This window comes from Garra rufa, chromosome 14, assembly GCF_049309525.1.
Source record: "Garra rufa chromosome 14, GarRuf1.0, whole genome shotgun sequence".
In the NCBI taxonomy this organism is placed as follows: Eukaryota; Metazoa; Chordata; class Actinopteri; order Cypriniformes; family Cyprinidae; genus Garra; species Garra rufa.
In genome coordinates, this window is record NC_133374.1 from 10,815,586 (window position 1) to 10,831,996 (window position 16,411).

Genomic DNA, 16,411 nt, shown 5'->3' on the forward strand with positions numbered 1-16,411 from the left:
GAGCTCCATACATACATACATACACACACACACACACACACACACACACACACACACACACACACACATACACACACACATATATATATATATATATATATATATATATATATATATATATATATACATGGGCGACATTAGGGGGGGGCAAGGGGGGGCAGTTGCCCCCCCTATGGAATCCTCGACAGCCCCGCTGCAACTGCTTTAGCCAAGCTTAGGCTCGGTTGTACTTGGGAACTAGACGGTGCTATATAACCCTCAAACGAAAGCAAAGCAATTGAAGATCTGGCAAACTATCCAACGTGTTTTTGCAGCGTTGAGCAATGTAGCCAATCACAGACATATCTGTTGTTTCGAACAATTAGAAACACTTGTCAGAATTCACTCACTGCTGAAAGCGCCTGATCGGTTTTTATTAAGTGCCGTTTTGTGCGCTCGTGAATCATCTTATGAGTGTAGACGCGATGTAAATAAAATATTAATTGTGTAGTTTAGAGAGCTTTATTAATTATAACGGAATTTTGTGAGATCTCTATGAACTTTTAGTGATAATAAGGGGAGCGTGCTTTGCACTTTCCAGGCTATAATCCATTTAGAATTTGTATGAAACTTTCGTTTTTCGGCACATGCAAGCTGATATGTTTTGGGAGTGACATTTGCATATTTACACTGGGTTTATTCTCGAAATAACGGTGAAGCAATAGACGGGATAAAAATATATTTTCCCCTTCTCCCAAAACAACTTACTGTTTCAGCTATAAAATAGTTCAGTTTTGTATGTAATGGCAAAATGTTTATATTTAGTTTCGTTTTTTATTTAGCTAATTTAGAAAAACGCTTGGAGCATTTTTTATTCGTTAAATATATATATATTTACCGAACAGCGCCCAGCGGAAGACTGATCATTGTCTGTTTGATCAGTTTGCCTTCTCAAATCATCACGACTTGCCTAAAATGAAATCTATAGATATAAAACAGTTCAAGTATAAAACAATGGTAGTTTAAATGTTACAGATAAATGTGCAGAAAGCACATAGTTTGTGCAGAAAGTGGAAGCTAAAGCTTGCAGGACATCGAGGCACCAGCGCAATCACTTGCATTTTTTTCATTTGAAAAAATTTAAAATTATCCGTCATTTTTGCTCACAAAGTACGAGTAATACATCGAAAAAAACGTTACAGCATTTTTATAAAATAAAGAAAACAAAAATTATGTGCTTTCTGCCGTCTGGTTCTTGAACAGGAGTGCTTAACAAAATGAAGCGAAATGCATGCCTCACAGACATAATAAATACATTTATAGAAAGCTTTAAATTATTACTTAACGAAATAAAACAAATCAAAAGCACAAACTCTTTCATGTAATCCGTAAAGATGAATTTCTCTCTAAAGGCGCGTCCAAAAAGGAGATTGCCAGTCAGGATCTTTGCGACACTGACTCAGAATACACAAATTAATTAATAAATAATTCATTTATGTCCTTACTCTTTCCTCGACACATTCATTGTTATTTATTTTTGCCGATGCTTGGGGCGAGTTTTAGCCTATTGTGTGCGCTTGAACGGGATTCAGCTGCGCTAAAGCACACTAAACTGTGTCTGAGTCGGTCTCAAAAGTGAAAGTAAAAGTGAAGTTTCGTGTTGTTTCCACCAGCGCGGCATTTTTTTTCTTCACCATAATTGATGGATGTCTAAATTATGAAAATAAGGAGAAGCCTAAAACAGGCCCGATGCCGGCCCGGGTCTGAACTATGACGTGAAAATCGGCCCGAAGCCGTAGCCCTGGGGTGTAAAAAAAAGTCAGGGCCCATCGGCCCGGGCTGAAGTGCAGCGCTTTAATTGACTGCTTTGATGTGCTGCAATACCGTAGGGCACTGTTTTAATGCTTACATCTGATTTTTTTTTTCTTGCCCCCCCTGACTCAAGAGTCAAATGTCGCCCATGTATATGTATATATATATATATACATACATATATATATATATATATATATATATATATATATATATTACAACACATTTTTGTATTGTAACGTATTGCATTGTATATAATTTTCGCACTATCAATATGCAGGGTATTAAAATCGCTTTTAAATGAGTGCTCGCGCTGTTTACTTTTACTTTCGATTTCGCGATAACGCGCACTCTGTTTAAAGGGAGCAGCACATCTTATAATAACAGATATTTGTCAGTGAGCACAGTGCAGCTCAAGTTGGATGCAAGGTTGCCAAGTCCGCGTTTTTTCCTCACGGAATTGGTCTACTTTTAAACTGTTGCCATGGGTTGATTTCCCCCCATGGTTTAAATGTTTGAAATATTGCAGAAATTAAATTTCAATAAAATGGCTGCATTTAAATATTTTGTGTTTTGTGAAGGCTACTGGTAGGAAGTCTTTAAGCTGTGTTTATGATAAATGTGCACGACTGTAAAATGTGTATTTTAGATATGGAAATGACGTATATATGTTTTGATGTCTGGGATACGGTCAGTGCACTATTTTGGGTTGTTCTTGACTGGCCATTGGGCTAGTTATGTTATATAGACCTGGTAACGCTGTTGTCAGATGCTTTCAGTTTAGAATTGTTGCTTACATTTTCCAACTGCAGCAAATTATTTCTATAAAATGCAAAATGACAGTGAAGGTGCTGCAGCGGTGGTCAAGTAATGTAATCAGCATATAACCCAGTGTATATTATAACAGTGTAACACCAACTACCCCAGATGGACAAAAAATGTGCAATTCCATAATGTACTTAAATAATACTTAGTAATACTTACTAATAATATAGAAGATAATCTTATAAAATATCTTATCTCCATCATAACCCTTGCCCACCTTGAATATCCCTTGGCCCACTCTTCATCTCATATCTGGAGCGAGGCCTGCCTCATACCGGTTCATCACTAAAGGATCTTTTTAATCTTTTTTTTTTTTCATCTTTAGGAGGGGCTAGAACTGGAAAAACCTGTTAGATTAGATTTAAAGTTTGTTGTAACTTCTAAGCTACACTTTAAAGAAAGCATTATATGTTAGCACAAAAAACATACATATGTAATTATTTCATTGCATTGGATTTTACTGCTATCTGTAGTTTTTACTATAATACCTACAATTTATCTCTGTATACAATGCATGCCATTACAAGAGCTTTTTACATTGCTGGGATGTTTTACTTTTTCTTTTACAAGTTTACTATGTGATTTTTTTTTACCAGCGTTTACCCCTAATTTACATTGTTAATATCTTAAATTACATTAAATTACATTATCTTTAATTACATACTACATTAAATTAATATTTAATGTCTTAAATTACTACTTTTGCAAGTACCAGTACAGATTTTTAATTTATATTGTTGTGTGAGTGTAGTCCTAATGTGTCCTAATGTTGAGAGCACACACTTTGTTTATTGCTACCACACTGTTCAGAAAATTAAACACAATCTATCCAGAGCCCAGAGATACAGTATGTCCAGTCAGTGGAGTCACCAGTATTCAGTGGTAAGCTGGTAAAATGTACAACACTGTTTCCTATTCCTCTAGTCTAAATCAAAATACATATACATTTATGTTTGGTGTACCAGTGCATGCAGAAAATGAATGCTGTTATTTGTACACAATGCGATTTAAAAATTATTTTCAAGCCTAGTTTAAAGTCAAATCTATTATTTTCTTACTAATGTTATAGCCTACTATTTTCCTAATACTATATAGTGATCCTATTTAAATATATTCTGAAGTTATCAAACCCCATGGCCCAGTTTCAAAGCCAGGGCTTAGACTAGGCCAGGACTGGGCCAACAGTGCAATTAGGACATTTAAGTAATTGTATAAACATGCTTAGAAATAAACATTACTGGTGTGCATACTGAGACAAAACAAAGGCACTAATTTATTTTAAAATCATTCAGTGTAAGTTTCTTTCAGTTAAAAAAGCTTACAATTTAGTCTAGGACTAGGCTTAAGCCTTGTCTGTGAAACCGGGGGCATTAGTCGTATTGTGTAGCTTTAACTTTCAGATGTATCACAGAGTAAGCAATCAAGAATGTAGGGAACAGGTGGAGGCGGAGCCTATGTGAAATGGGTATTGCCGCAGCCATCGGAACGAACACCAGGACAGCTTCAAAGGGATTGAATAGAAGACCCATCCTTAACAACAGCCTTAGGCTACGTTTACATTAATCCGGATACATTTGAAAACGGAGTTTTCATTTTAAAACGCTCTCCGTCCACACTAGCGTTTCCAAGCGTTTTCCAAAAGTTTCTCATCCACACTGAAACGTAGGAAAACAGCAAATTCGCCTTACTGCGCATGCGTAAAGCCTCCAAAATTATACAGACGTAATAAGTTTTCACGCAATTCTTCTGGCGGGATAATTTACGGAAATATCTCATTATCCACTGACGCGTCTATATCGCGCTCATTCATATTTTATCTGAAAAGCAGTTGTCGTCATGTTTTGCAGGACAGCAACTGTGAGTAAATTTTCCGTCATCATTTTAGGACTGTAATTTGAAGAGTGTACAAGGTAAATCTCTTTTGCAGCAGTGTGTGAATAGCACAGGCACAATTACTGCTGTAAACATAGATATCTATTGGTACAATATGCGTCACATGACTATAAATATGCGTCATCGTTTTCAAAAGCCTCCGTTTTCACAGTCCACACTACAACGTGAAAACGGCGTTTTCTAATTTATCCACTTTGGCCGGAGTTTTTAGAAATAATCGTTTTCTGTGATAAAAACGGGGTTTTCGTGTAAATGAAAGGCCAAACCGCAGGGAAATATCTGCGTTTTCCCTTCGTGTAAACGGGGCCTTAAATTTAACCCCACTGAAGTGAAAATTTACTTTCGAAAAAGGCTCCTGCGACTTCGAAGTCACCGAGCTACAGCAATAGAAATTTGGAGATTACGTCACGCACTTTAGTCTTGGACTTTATCAAGTGTGATTCACGTTGGTTAGCCCTAGTTTTGGGCAACTTTTTCTCAGAATGTAAATCTTCCTTTTTTTTGTTTCACCACCCTCACACATTGTAAACTGAACTGTACCGTCGCAGAGGTGCTACTGGATCAACAAACAACCGAGGCGGCGGAGCGAGATCCACCTGACGCAGGTAAGCGAACTGCCACGCTCACATAAACATCTACACTGCACAGGCTTGACTGACTACCACCATGTTTATAATGGTTTTAGGTTACGGAATGAAGGCCAGGTTACTATTGTGTTTGACTTTGCAAGACTCCTATTGTAACTTCGATAATTTCTTAAAACTTACTAGAACTTTTAAGTTATTAACGCATTGTTTAGGTAACTAGTAGCGACTAACATCTTTCACAGTGTTGCTACTCTAAATTGGATACTAAAGAGTGTATATCTATCCCAGTTGCTATTAGTAACTTATCAGTAGTTACAGATGTAATGTTTTTCTGTGCAATGCTTATACAAATGTACTGTATCTCACTAGAGGGTTTGCATTTGCGCCACGGTTTGGTCAGTTTTCTGGCTATATTGGAGTTGGATTGCACGGTTTATGTACTACTGCATACGTTGTAATGCTAATTTATGTTGTCTAAACCACGGAAAAATTTGTGGAAGATACTAAATCGTAGAGAGAAGGACTAGGTAAGCAAAAAAGTTTTGACAAACTAAAGTTAAAAGGTGGTAAAGACACGTACGAGCAGTAATTAAGACATTAGCTTAATATTTCACCTACTGAACCGTAAATGATGAGAACAAACACGAATGTTGTCAAGATCTTTACCTTGTAAATCCTGGTTCAGTTTGGTCAACCACAAATGCCTTCCTCAGAGTTCCTCAGATAGTTTTTTGCACTCTTCTCCTTGGTTTGTTATAATCTTTGGCAGTCTGTGTGGTACTCCAAATGTTTTTCCCGGTCTTACTGATTAGTACATCCCAAAACTTGACAATAACTGACGGTTTTCAGCTGCAACAATCAGCGAAATAAGCGGTTTACCTTTAGTTCAGTGCATTGTTTACCTTAAGTGTCGCCAATATGGCCGATTGATAATGCCTTGTGAAAACCCTCTTTCAATTAAAATCTACAAAGTTACTTGTTTTATTAATTTCTCATTAAGAATTCATAATCATTCAAATTAATTTTAAGGTGTTTCAGTCCACAAACCGAGCACAACCATTAGTGTTGTCTTGGAAAAGGAACATTTTATATGCAAAAAAGTGCTTTATTGGTGTTGATACAGATCAATGGAGCCAAAAAGACCAGGCTCACCAGACCCTTGTTGTGAACCCAAAAAGAAATGCCGGTTAAGCAAACTTAAACCATGTTGTAGAGATGAAGGCAACCCAGAACACAGGTACTTATAAAAATGGAAGTACCATTAAAAATCAATGTAAACAGTTAAAAGCCAATGAGATGGAGGCGTGTTTGAACACAGTTATTGAAAAAAGTGCTTGTTAATTTTAGTTTTTAAAGTTCAGTGCAGGCAGAGAGACCAAACTCACCAGCGGCCAGCTCTGTGTCCATAAGCAGCAATCGGTCAATAGAGCTTCCAGTTTCCTTCAGGAAAGAGTTTAAAGACACCTCTGAACACAGGTAATTAAAAAATAGAGATAGTTTTGAAAGCTTAATCTAAAATTGCTCTTATTTTTAAATTGTAGCATCTGCGGAAATAAAAAGTACATACACTGACAAAAGTGGTGTAGAAGCAATTTTCACTCTGTACATTTCACAAACAATTACAAAGACAAAACAGCAAGCAATACAAAGAATTAAACATGATAGTTTGAAGTAGAAAAAATGAAATAAAGTTGAGGTCAAATGTTTACTTACACTTTGCAGAATTTGCGAAATGTTAATTATTTTACCAAAATAAGAGGGATCATATGCATGTTATTTTTTTATTTAGTACTGACCTGAATAAGATATTTCAGATAAAAGACGTTTACATATAGTCCATAAGAGAAATTAATAGTTGAATTTTAAAAAATGCCTCAGTTCAAAATTTTCATACACTTGATTCTTGATATTGTGTTGTTACCCGAATGATCCACAGCTGTTTTTTGTTTGTTTGTTTGTTTGTTTAGTGATAGTTGTTCATGAACAATATACCCTATAGTTTGTCCTGAACAGTTAAACTGTTCCTCTGAAAAAATCTTCAAGTCCCACAATTTTTCTCAACGGTTTTTCAGCATCTTTGTGTATTTGAACTCTTTCCAACAATTAATGTATGATTTTGAGATCCATCCTTTTACACTGAGGACAACTTAGGGACTCGTATGCAACTATTACAGAAGGTTCAAACACTCACTGATGCTTCAGAAGGAAACACGATGCGTTAAAAGCCGGGGTGAAAACTTTTGAAGAGAATGAAGAGGTGTACATTTTTCTTATTTTGCCTAAATATCATATTTTTTACATTTAGTACTGCCCTTCAGAAGCTACAGGAGATGCATGTTTCCCAGAAGTTTAAATTTACCCTGACATTTAAATTCAAAAAGTTTTCACTCCCCAGCTCCCCTTTTAAAACATCAGTGAGTGTTTTAAGCTTCTGTAATGTATGTAAACTTTTACCCTCAACTATATCTCTTAAAAAATATCCTTTAAAATTGCATCTTTTGAAAATAATGTCTGCAGTATAATCAGCAATAAAGTCTGCTCTGAATACAATAACATTACATGATAAAAGTGTGTTCATTTGTGGCATTCATTTGTTGTATGTCAGATTGGTGCATTCAGAGAGAGCAGATTCACCACAGCCCAGCTGTGCATCCATTAACAGTGGTCAGTCAATAGAGATTCCAGTGTTCTTCAAGGATATAGACCCCTCTGAACACAGGTACTGTATGTAAAAAAAAAAAAAAAGATGTAAAACAATAGAGGCATTTCTATAATATAAACCCAATGAATCTTTGAATATTGAAGCTTGATATGTGTTTAATTACTCATGGTGAAGACTGTCCATATACTGAAGTTTGTAATGTGCTTAGGTCACGTGCAAGAAAACAATGTCAGAGTTGTTATGGGAGCATGCCAAAACTCCATAGGTGCAGGTATGCACACATATAAATGCATGTAAATTAAAACTGATCGTTGATTAGTGTTGTGCTTGCTAATTTGTGTGTTTTCTAACTTATGTTGAAGCACTGACTGTCAACATGCTGAAGTTCACAACAAACTTACATCAGATCTGTGGGCAATGTTTCACTGTTTATGTGAGGGAGTAGAACAGCATGGGAACACAATACTACTTAGTGAGATCTACACTGAGCTCTACATCACAGAAAGAGGAGGTAACAAGATCAATGATGAGCATGAGGTTCGATGGATTGAAAAAGCCTCCAGTAAAGCTGCAGCAGAAGATACCCCAATTAACCTTAATGAAATTTTTACACCGTTACTTGGACAAGACCAACCCATCAGAACTGTGCTGACCAAAGGAGTCGCTGGCATTGGAAAAACAGTCTCTGTGCAGAAGTTCATTCTGGACTGGGCTGAAGAAGCAGCAAATCAGGATGTCCACCTTATATTTCCACTTCCTTTCAGAGAGATCAATGTGATAATGGACCAAACATTTAATGGGCACAAAACAGCTTGAATTCTTTCCAAATGAAGGTAAAATCATTTTCATCTTCGATGGTTTGGATGAGTGTCGCCTGCCTCTGGACTTTCAGAACAATGTGAAGTTATGTGATGTGACTGAATCCGCTTCAGTGGATGTGCTGCTGACAAACCTCATTGCAGGGAATCTGCTTCCTTCTGCTCTCATCTGGATCACCTCCAGACCAGCAGCAGCTGATCTCATTCCCTCTGAGTGTGTTCATCGAGTGACAGAGGTACGAGGCTTCAATGACCCACAGAAGGAGGAATACTTCAGGAAGAGAATCAGAGATCAGAGTCTGGCCGACAGAATCATCTCACACTTGAAGTCATTAAGGAGCCTCTACATTATGTGCCACATCCCAGTGTTCTGCTGGATCTCAGCCACTGTTCTAGAGAAGATGTTGAGTCAAGCAGAGAGCGGAGAGATTCCCAAAACTCTCACTCAAATGTACACACACTTCCTGATCATTCAGATGAGAACTATGCATGAGAAGGCCTTTAAAATGAAAGTGAGCAATGAAGACATGATCCCCAAACTGGGGAAACTGGCTTTTACGCACCTTATGAAAGGCAACGTGATTTTCTATGAAGAAGATCTGAGAGAGTGTGGCATTGACGTGACAGAGGCATCAGTGTACTCAGGATTGTGCACTCAGATCTTCAGAGAGGAGTTCGGTCTGTGTCAGAGAAAAGTCTACTGCTTTGTTCATCTGAGCATTCAGGAATTTCTAGCAGCTGTGTATGTGATGTTTTCATTTAATTTGAAAAACCTTGACGTTCTCATTGAATATCAGTCTTTAAAACATGACACTCAATACCCAGCCTGCCTCACAATCTATGAGAGGGCTGTGGAACTGGCATTGCAAAGTAAGAATGGCCATCTAGACCTTTTCCTTCGTTTCCTTCTGGGTCTCTACTTAGAGTCCAACCAAACTCTTATTCAGTGCCTGCTGACACAAAAACGAGCAATGTCTCACAATGTGGAGAAAATTACCCAGTATGTCAAGAGGAAGATTAGAGAAGATCTTTCTCCAGAGAAGTCTATCAATCTGTTCCACTGTCTGAATGAGCTTGGTGATCATACTCTGGAAAATGAAATCCAAGACTATCTGAATGCTGGAACAATCAGAGATGCCATTCTGTCTCCATCTCAGTGGTCAGCGCTGGTTTTTGTGTTGCTTACCTCGGAGAACCTTGAGGTGTTTGAATTAAACAAATACATCAGGGATGAGTTCAACCAAAAACACCTCACGCAGGATCAAGTTCTTCATAATCTACTGCCTGTGGTTGAATTGTCTAGATCAGCGCAGTAAGTAAATGCTTTATATGTGCTAAGATTTGACTAAATATTTGCATGTTTTATTGTATATAAAGGGTCTTGTTTGAGCTTACATGTACAGATACACTACCAGTCAAAAGATTTTTAATGTTTTTAAAGAAGTCTCTTCAGCTCACCAAACCTGCATGTATTTGATCCAAAGTACAGCAAAAAAAAATCCATATGTATATCAAATGTAATTTATTCCTGTGATCATTACTTCAGTCACATGTGCCTTCAGACATTATTGTAATATTCTAATTTGCTGTTGAAGAAGCATTTTTACTATTATTATTATTATTATCGATATTTAAAACATTTTAGTAAAAAAAAATTTCAGGATTCTCTGATAAATAGAAAGATCCAATGTTAAGGGGGGAGGAGATTATAGAAATTAATACTTTTATTAAACAAGAATGCTTTAAATTGATTAAAAGTGATAAATGTTATAATGTTACAAAAGATTTCTGTTTTAGATAAATGCTGTTCTTCTGAACTTTCCATTCATCAAAAAAGCTAAAAACAATTCTACTTGGCTGTTTTCAACATAATAATAGTAAATGGCTTTTGAGCAGCAAATCAGAATATTAGAATGATTTCTGAAGGATCATGTGAGTAAAACGACATGCTTTGAAATGACAGGAATAAATTATATTTAAAAATTATATTTTATTTTAAAAATTATTTACTATTTAAAAATTGTAAAAATATTTTACATTTTTGCTGTTTTTGTTGTACTTTGGATCAAATAAATGCAGGCTTGGTGAGCAGAAGAGAAACTCCAACGTTTGGTAGTGTATATGCATTTGACTAAGACTTTACTAGCATTAATTGTATTTCCTTGTGATATCAAAGCACCGACACTTTAATAAATCAAGTTCAGAGTATTTTAGTATATAATGATGGTCATATAAACAGAATAAATACTTTTTCTGTAATATTTCCTGTTTTCATCATTGTTTAAATAAATTATTTTTATTGCATGTTTTTATTTTTTTCAGGCTTGGCTGTTGTAGTCTGTCAGAGAGTTGCTGTGCTGATCTGGCATCAGCTCTCAGCTCAGAATCGTCATGTATGAGAGAAGTCAATTTAAATTTCAATAATCTCCAGAGTTCAGGTGTAAAGCTACTTTCTGCTGGACTGGGAAATCCTCAGTGCAAACTAGAAACATTGTGGTAAGTCGTTCATGTTCTTAAAACTACAAATAGTTGCCCTGCCCAATTTATTAGCATTTTTACATACTGTATCAAGAGCTGTATTCTTAGAACTGGAATGTGAGCAAACAAAACTGTCTGGCGCAGGTTATGGCGATGTAGTCTCACACATGAAGGCTGTACCGCTCTGGCTTTGGCCCTGAATTCAAACCCTTCACATCTGAGAGAGCTGGACCTGTCTGAAAATGACCTAGGAGATCAAGGCGTGAAGCTTTTCTCTGATGGACTAAAAAATCCTCAGTATAAACTAGAGACACTGAAGTAAGTTCTACAATAATATACAAATAAAAAAGTCATTTAAATGATCCGATGTGTTATACATACAGCATAATTAGTGAGGAAAAGAATAGAAAAGAAAAGAATTTACATTGTGCCCTTTCTCCAGGCTGAGATTGTGTAACTTGTCAGACAAAAGTTGTGCAGCTCTGGCCTCAGCTCTGAAATCAAACCTCTCACAGCTGAGAGAGCTGGATCTGTCAGAGAATGAATTGGGAGATGGTGGAGTTAACTTTCTTTCTGATGGGCTCGGGAATCCTCTTTGTAAACTTGAGATATTATGGTGAGATTGTCATTTAAGATTGGGGAATAGCAAACCACTTTAGCTAATGGAAAATTAATTAAATGCATTTTCAGTACCTGGCAAAAAAAGAAAAAAAATTATACTGTGTGTTTGAAATGAGAGAGTAAATGCTGTGTCCTTGTTCTGTCTCCAGCCTTAGAGATTGTGATATAACAGATGAAGGCTGTGCTGCTCTGGCTTCAGCTCTGAGATCAAACCCTTCACACCTGAGAGAGCTGGATCTGACTGAAAATGAACTCTCAGACATGGGAGCAAACTTGCTCTCTGCTATAAAATTCGATCCACACTATAAACTGGAGAAATTAGTGTACGTTTGAGTTTTTTTTAAATAATTTATATAACTCAATATTTATTTAACCAAGGGACAAATGTTGCTGTAGGAAAATAAGATAGTAAACATAAAGAACTTTTGAAGAAATTTTTTTTAAAAGTTGCATTTGAAGAGAGATCAACTAAGAACTGATGGAAGGGCTGCTTAGTGGATTTTTTGCTGCAGTAAAGCTGTACCAGGGACTGATACACAGTGTTTTGACACATATTCACCGTTACAATTTAACTTTTTCTAATGTACATGATCTGTTGGTTTTGATGGTTTGAAGTCTGTCCAATACATAGGTCATGGAACTGTTTTCTAAATGTTTGAGATTCTCTCCCAGCAGAGGGCGACATGCCATGAAATGGAGAACATTTCTATCTGCACTTCACCCTTTTAAATGGCCTTCAACATTTAATGTTATTATATTCCTTTATAGCTAAATATAGTTGTTTGTAATCAAAATACATATAGTTAAACCTTGTAAAGTTTTTGTACTTCATTTATATTGTAATTATATAATACATTCTACATTTTGCAGATTGATAAGGCTGCCGTGTGCAATTTTCCCAACTTGAAATTAAAAAGTTGCTAACAGTGTGTATTTCAGTATTTATTTATTTAAAATATTTGTGCTTAAGAAGTGTTTCAAGGAAACCCCATGTGTTTTTGCTGTCGATTCAAACTGTGTGAATTCAACTGAAAATTGTTAGCATTTTAACTAATTTTTAGCGTTATCTTCTCTCCAGGAAAAAAGGTAAATGTAAAATGTAACGATTGTTTGTACTTGTGTACGCCCACTTTGGACAAGAAGTATACAAATCAGAAAGTGAAAACATTTACAGTACGTACTCAGGAGGAGGCTAAGGATAAAAGGTAGGTCGTGGTCACTGGTACAGTCTTATATAAGCTATTGGTTAATATTTTGAAATTATTCGAGCTAAAAAAAAATCGAAAAGAAATGATGTGGTCCTACATATTAAAATTTAATATCGCCATAACACATGTTTACTGAATAACTAATTCGCAGGTGATCATGGGTGCTTTATAGCACGATTGAACAGGACGACGCGTAATGAGTGATTTGTTTCAGACGCATTTTAGCCAAGTAGTATAAAAAGGAGTTTAAAAAGAAGCCTTGCGTTGCCTAGCAATTAAAAACTGAAACTGGTTTTGTCCTGTCATTTTATTTCCTCGTGACCTCTAGAGATGAGGGTGAGTGATAGTATGTAAATGAAGAGACATAAACATTAAAAACGGTAGATTGGCGAATATATCTTTCTTTCTTTCTTTTTAGTTTGTTATCAAACATTAATTTGTCACTTTTTGAAGGGTTTTGAATTGAATTTCCATCTTTTGTTTTCTTAACCTACAAAAGCAAAAACAATTTAGCCAGACTAATAATATTATTAACAGTAATTCGCACAGTAGGTGCGAATTGAATGTTGTTTATATACTAAAATAAGACAAGTTTTTTAGTTTTAATTACTTAGTATTATTATTATTTTTGCTTGGGTTTTGTTTAAGATGTGAACTTCAAAGTCTGTATCAGTTTATCAGTTCAAAAAATGAGTCAAGAAAACTAGTTGGGCTACATGTTTTACTCTTTACTCTTACAAAAACAGCTCTAGATTTGAAGATAAGCTTGCTTAAAAACAAAAAGGAATGTTTACAGTAAGTGACTACTGTCCAGTACTTTGCATAACTTACATTTGTGACTATTTTATGTTGTTAGAGTTTTGGCTGGTTGTGTTTTGAAAGAATTAGGTTTTCTGACCATATTTAATTTCTGGTTTACTTGTTACTTGTTTACTTTTATTTGCAGAATCATTGTAGCTGGAATGAGTTCTGAAAACGTGACCGATTACTGAGGCCCACTATTAGTAAGTAAAAAATGAATACATGAATGAATCAATGAATGCTTGGCTTATTGTAGGGTGGCAAGTAAACCCTCAATTAATACATTGTAATTACCAAATTTGTTTCTTTCTTCATGTAATATTCAAACAAGTCATTAGTCTGGTAGCTAAAAGTAATCACCATCTCTATTTCCCTGAAGCAGAATCCTAGAAGGGGAGATCAGATTTAAGAAGATCTGGAGTCACCATTCAATGGATCAACTCGAGGTTAAAAAGCCCAGGTAAATGATCATTATTAAACTCCCTTTTAGTAAACCTTTATCCGTCTTTAGTATTATGTTACAAAAATGAAGTCAACATGTTTTGTATCTCTTAATATCTACTCTTTCTCTCACAATTACACCTAGTTAATTGTGTAGCACTTGGTTCTGAATGATGAAGATCAACTGACTTAAGGTTGTAATGTCTCTGTTTCACTCCAGTTCAGAGCAGCGTGAAAGATCAGCATCTCCATGTCCCAGTCATGAGTCCATGGGTCATCCAGTGAATTTAAAAGAATCCAGGTAAATTATTTATAATAATAGCAATTAGGTTTTACTCTCTAACACTTTTAAGTTTTAGTATTATGCATTGTCATCCAAAACAACACTTATATATATTTGGACACTGACACAATTTTTATTATTTTAGCTGTTGACCAAAACATATTCAAGTTACAGTTATACAATGAATATGGGCTTAAATTGCACACTCTGAGCTTTAATTTTTAGGGCAGTCTCATCAAATTGGTAGAAAGGTTAAGGAATTACAGCTCTTTAATATGTACCGCCCCCCCTTTTTCAAGGGACCATAAGTAATTGGACAGTTGACTCAAAAGCTGTTTCATGGACAGTTGTGGGCTATTCCTTCATTTTTTCGACATCAATTAACCAGGTAAAAGGTTTGGAGTTGATTCTAAGTGTGCTATTTGTATTTGGAAGCTGTTGCTCTGAACCCATCATGCAGTCAAAGGAGCTCTGCATGCAAGTAAAACAGACAGTTGTTAGGCTTCAAAAACAAAAGAAATGCATCAGAGAGATAGCAGGAACATTAGGAGTGGCCAAATCAACAGTTTGGTGAATTCTGAGAAGAAAAAGAACACACTGGTGAGCTCAGCAACATAAAAAGGCCTGGACGTTCACAAAAGACGACAGTATGGTGGATGATTGGATGATCCTCTCCATGCTAATAAAACATTTTACAACATCCAGCCAAGTGCAGAATACTCTCCAGGAGGTAGGCGTGTCACTGTCAAGTCTACAATCAAGAGAAGACTTCACCAGAGCAAAATAGAGAGGGTTTACCACAAGGTGCAAACAAGGCCAGAATAGACTTTGTCAAAAAACATTTTAAAAAGCCAGACCACTTCTGGAAAAGTATTTTTGGACTGCTGAAATTAAAATCAACATGTACCAGAATGACAGGAAGAAAAAAGTATGGAGAAGGCTTGGAACAGCTCATGATCCAAAGCCTACAATATCATCTGGGAAAGATTGTGGAGCAGTGTGATGGCATGAGCATGCATGGCTTCCAGTGGCACTGGGTTACCGGTGTATAGTGATGATGTGACAGAAGACAGAAGCAGCCAGAAGAATTCTGAAGTCTATAGGGATATACTGTCTGCCCAGATTCAGTTAAATGGAGCAAAGTTGTTTGGGCGGCTCTTCATAGTACAAATGGACGATGACATAAAACATACAGCAAAAGCAACCCAGGAGTTTTTAAAGGTAAAAAAGTGGAATATTCTGCAATGGCCAAGTCAATCTTCTGATTTCAAATTGATTGAGCATGCATTTCACTTGCTGAAGACAAAACTAAAGGCAGAAAGACCCACAAACCAACAACAACTGAAGTCAGCTGCAGTAAAGGCCTGGCAAAGCACCACAAAGGAGGAAACCCAGTCTATGGTGATGTCCATGAGTTCCAGACTTAAGACAGTCATTGCCTGCAAAGGATTCTCAACAAAATATTGAAAATGAAGATTTTATTTATGATTATATTTATTTGCCCAATTACTTTTGAGCCCCTGAAAATGGGGGGTCTGTGTATAAAAATGGTTGTAATTCCTTAGAATTTTATGTTATATTTTTGTTCAACCCCTTGAATTAAAGCTTAAATCTGCACTTCAATTTCATCTTGATTGTATCATTTTAAAACTATTCTAGTGGCATACAGAGCCGAAATTATGAAAAGTGTGTCAGTGTCCAAATATATATGGACCTGACTGTATGTATGTATATATATATATTAAATCCACTTTATTAATGTTCAGTCAACTGACTTAAGGTTGTAATGTCTCTGTTTCACTCCAGTTCAGAGCAGCGTGAAAGATCAGTATCTCCATGTCCCAGTCATGAGTCCATGAGGAGTGATGGGTCCATGGGTCATCCAGAGAATTTAAAAGAATCCAGGTAACTTATATATATTAATAGAAATTAGGTTTTACTCTCTAACACTTTTAAGTTTTAGTATTATGCATTGTCATCCAAAACAACACTTTAAAAAAAGA

The 16,411-nt window shown here is 36.1% G+C and overlaps 2 protein-coding genes and 1 pseudogene across 2 annotated transcripts in view; all 3 read left to right on the top strand.

Annotated features, from left to right (window-relative positions):
* Positions 1-12,008, top strand: part of LOC141285339 (uncharacterized) — a 41,287-nt gene extending 29,279 nt beyond the window's left edge. Inside the window, exons 21-23 of the mRNA XM_073818360.1 lie at positions 11,199-11,372; positions 11,497-11,670; positions 11,825-12,008. Coding sequence (XP_073674461.1) covers positions 11,199-11,372; positions 11,497-11,670; positions 11,825-12,008 — 532 coding nt within the window. The remainder of the gene's footprint in view (positions 1-11,198; positions 11,373-11,496; positions 11,671-11,824) is intronic.
* LOC141285196 (NLR family CARD domain-containing protein 3-like) lies at positions 6,224-9,892 on the top strand (annotated as a pseudogene).
* Positions 12,009-14,115: 2,107 nt separating the features above from the next.
* Positions 14,116-16,411, top strand: part of LOC141285340 (NACHT, LRR and PYD domains-containing protein 3) — a 7,988-nt gene continuing 5,692 nt past the window's right edge. The window contains exons 1-3 of the mRNA XM_073818361.1: positions 14,116-14,144; positions 14,346-14,426; positions 16,215-16,313. Of these exons, the coding sequence (XP_073674462.1) occupies positions 14,116-14,144; positions 14,346-14,426; positions 16,215-16,313 (209 nt within the window). The remainder of the gene's footprint in view (positions 14,145-14,345; positions 14,427-16,214; positions 16,314-16,411) is intronic.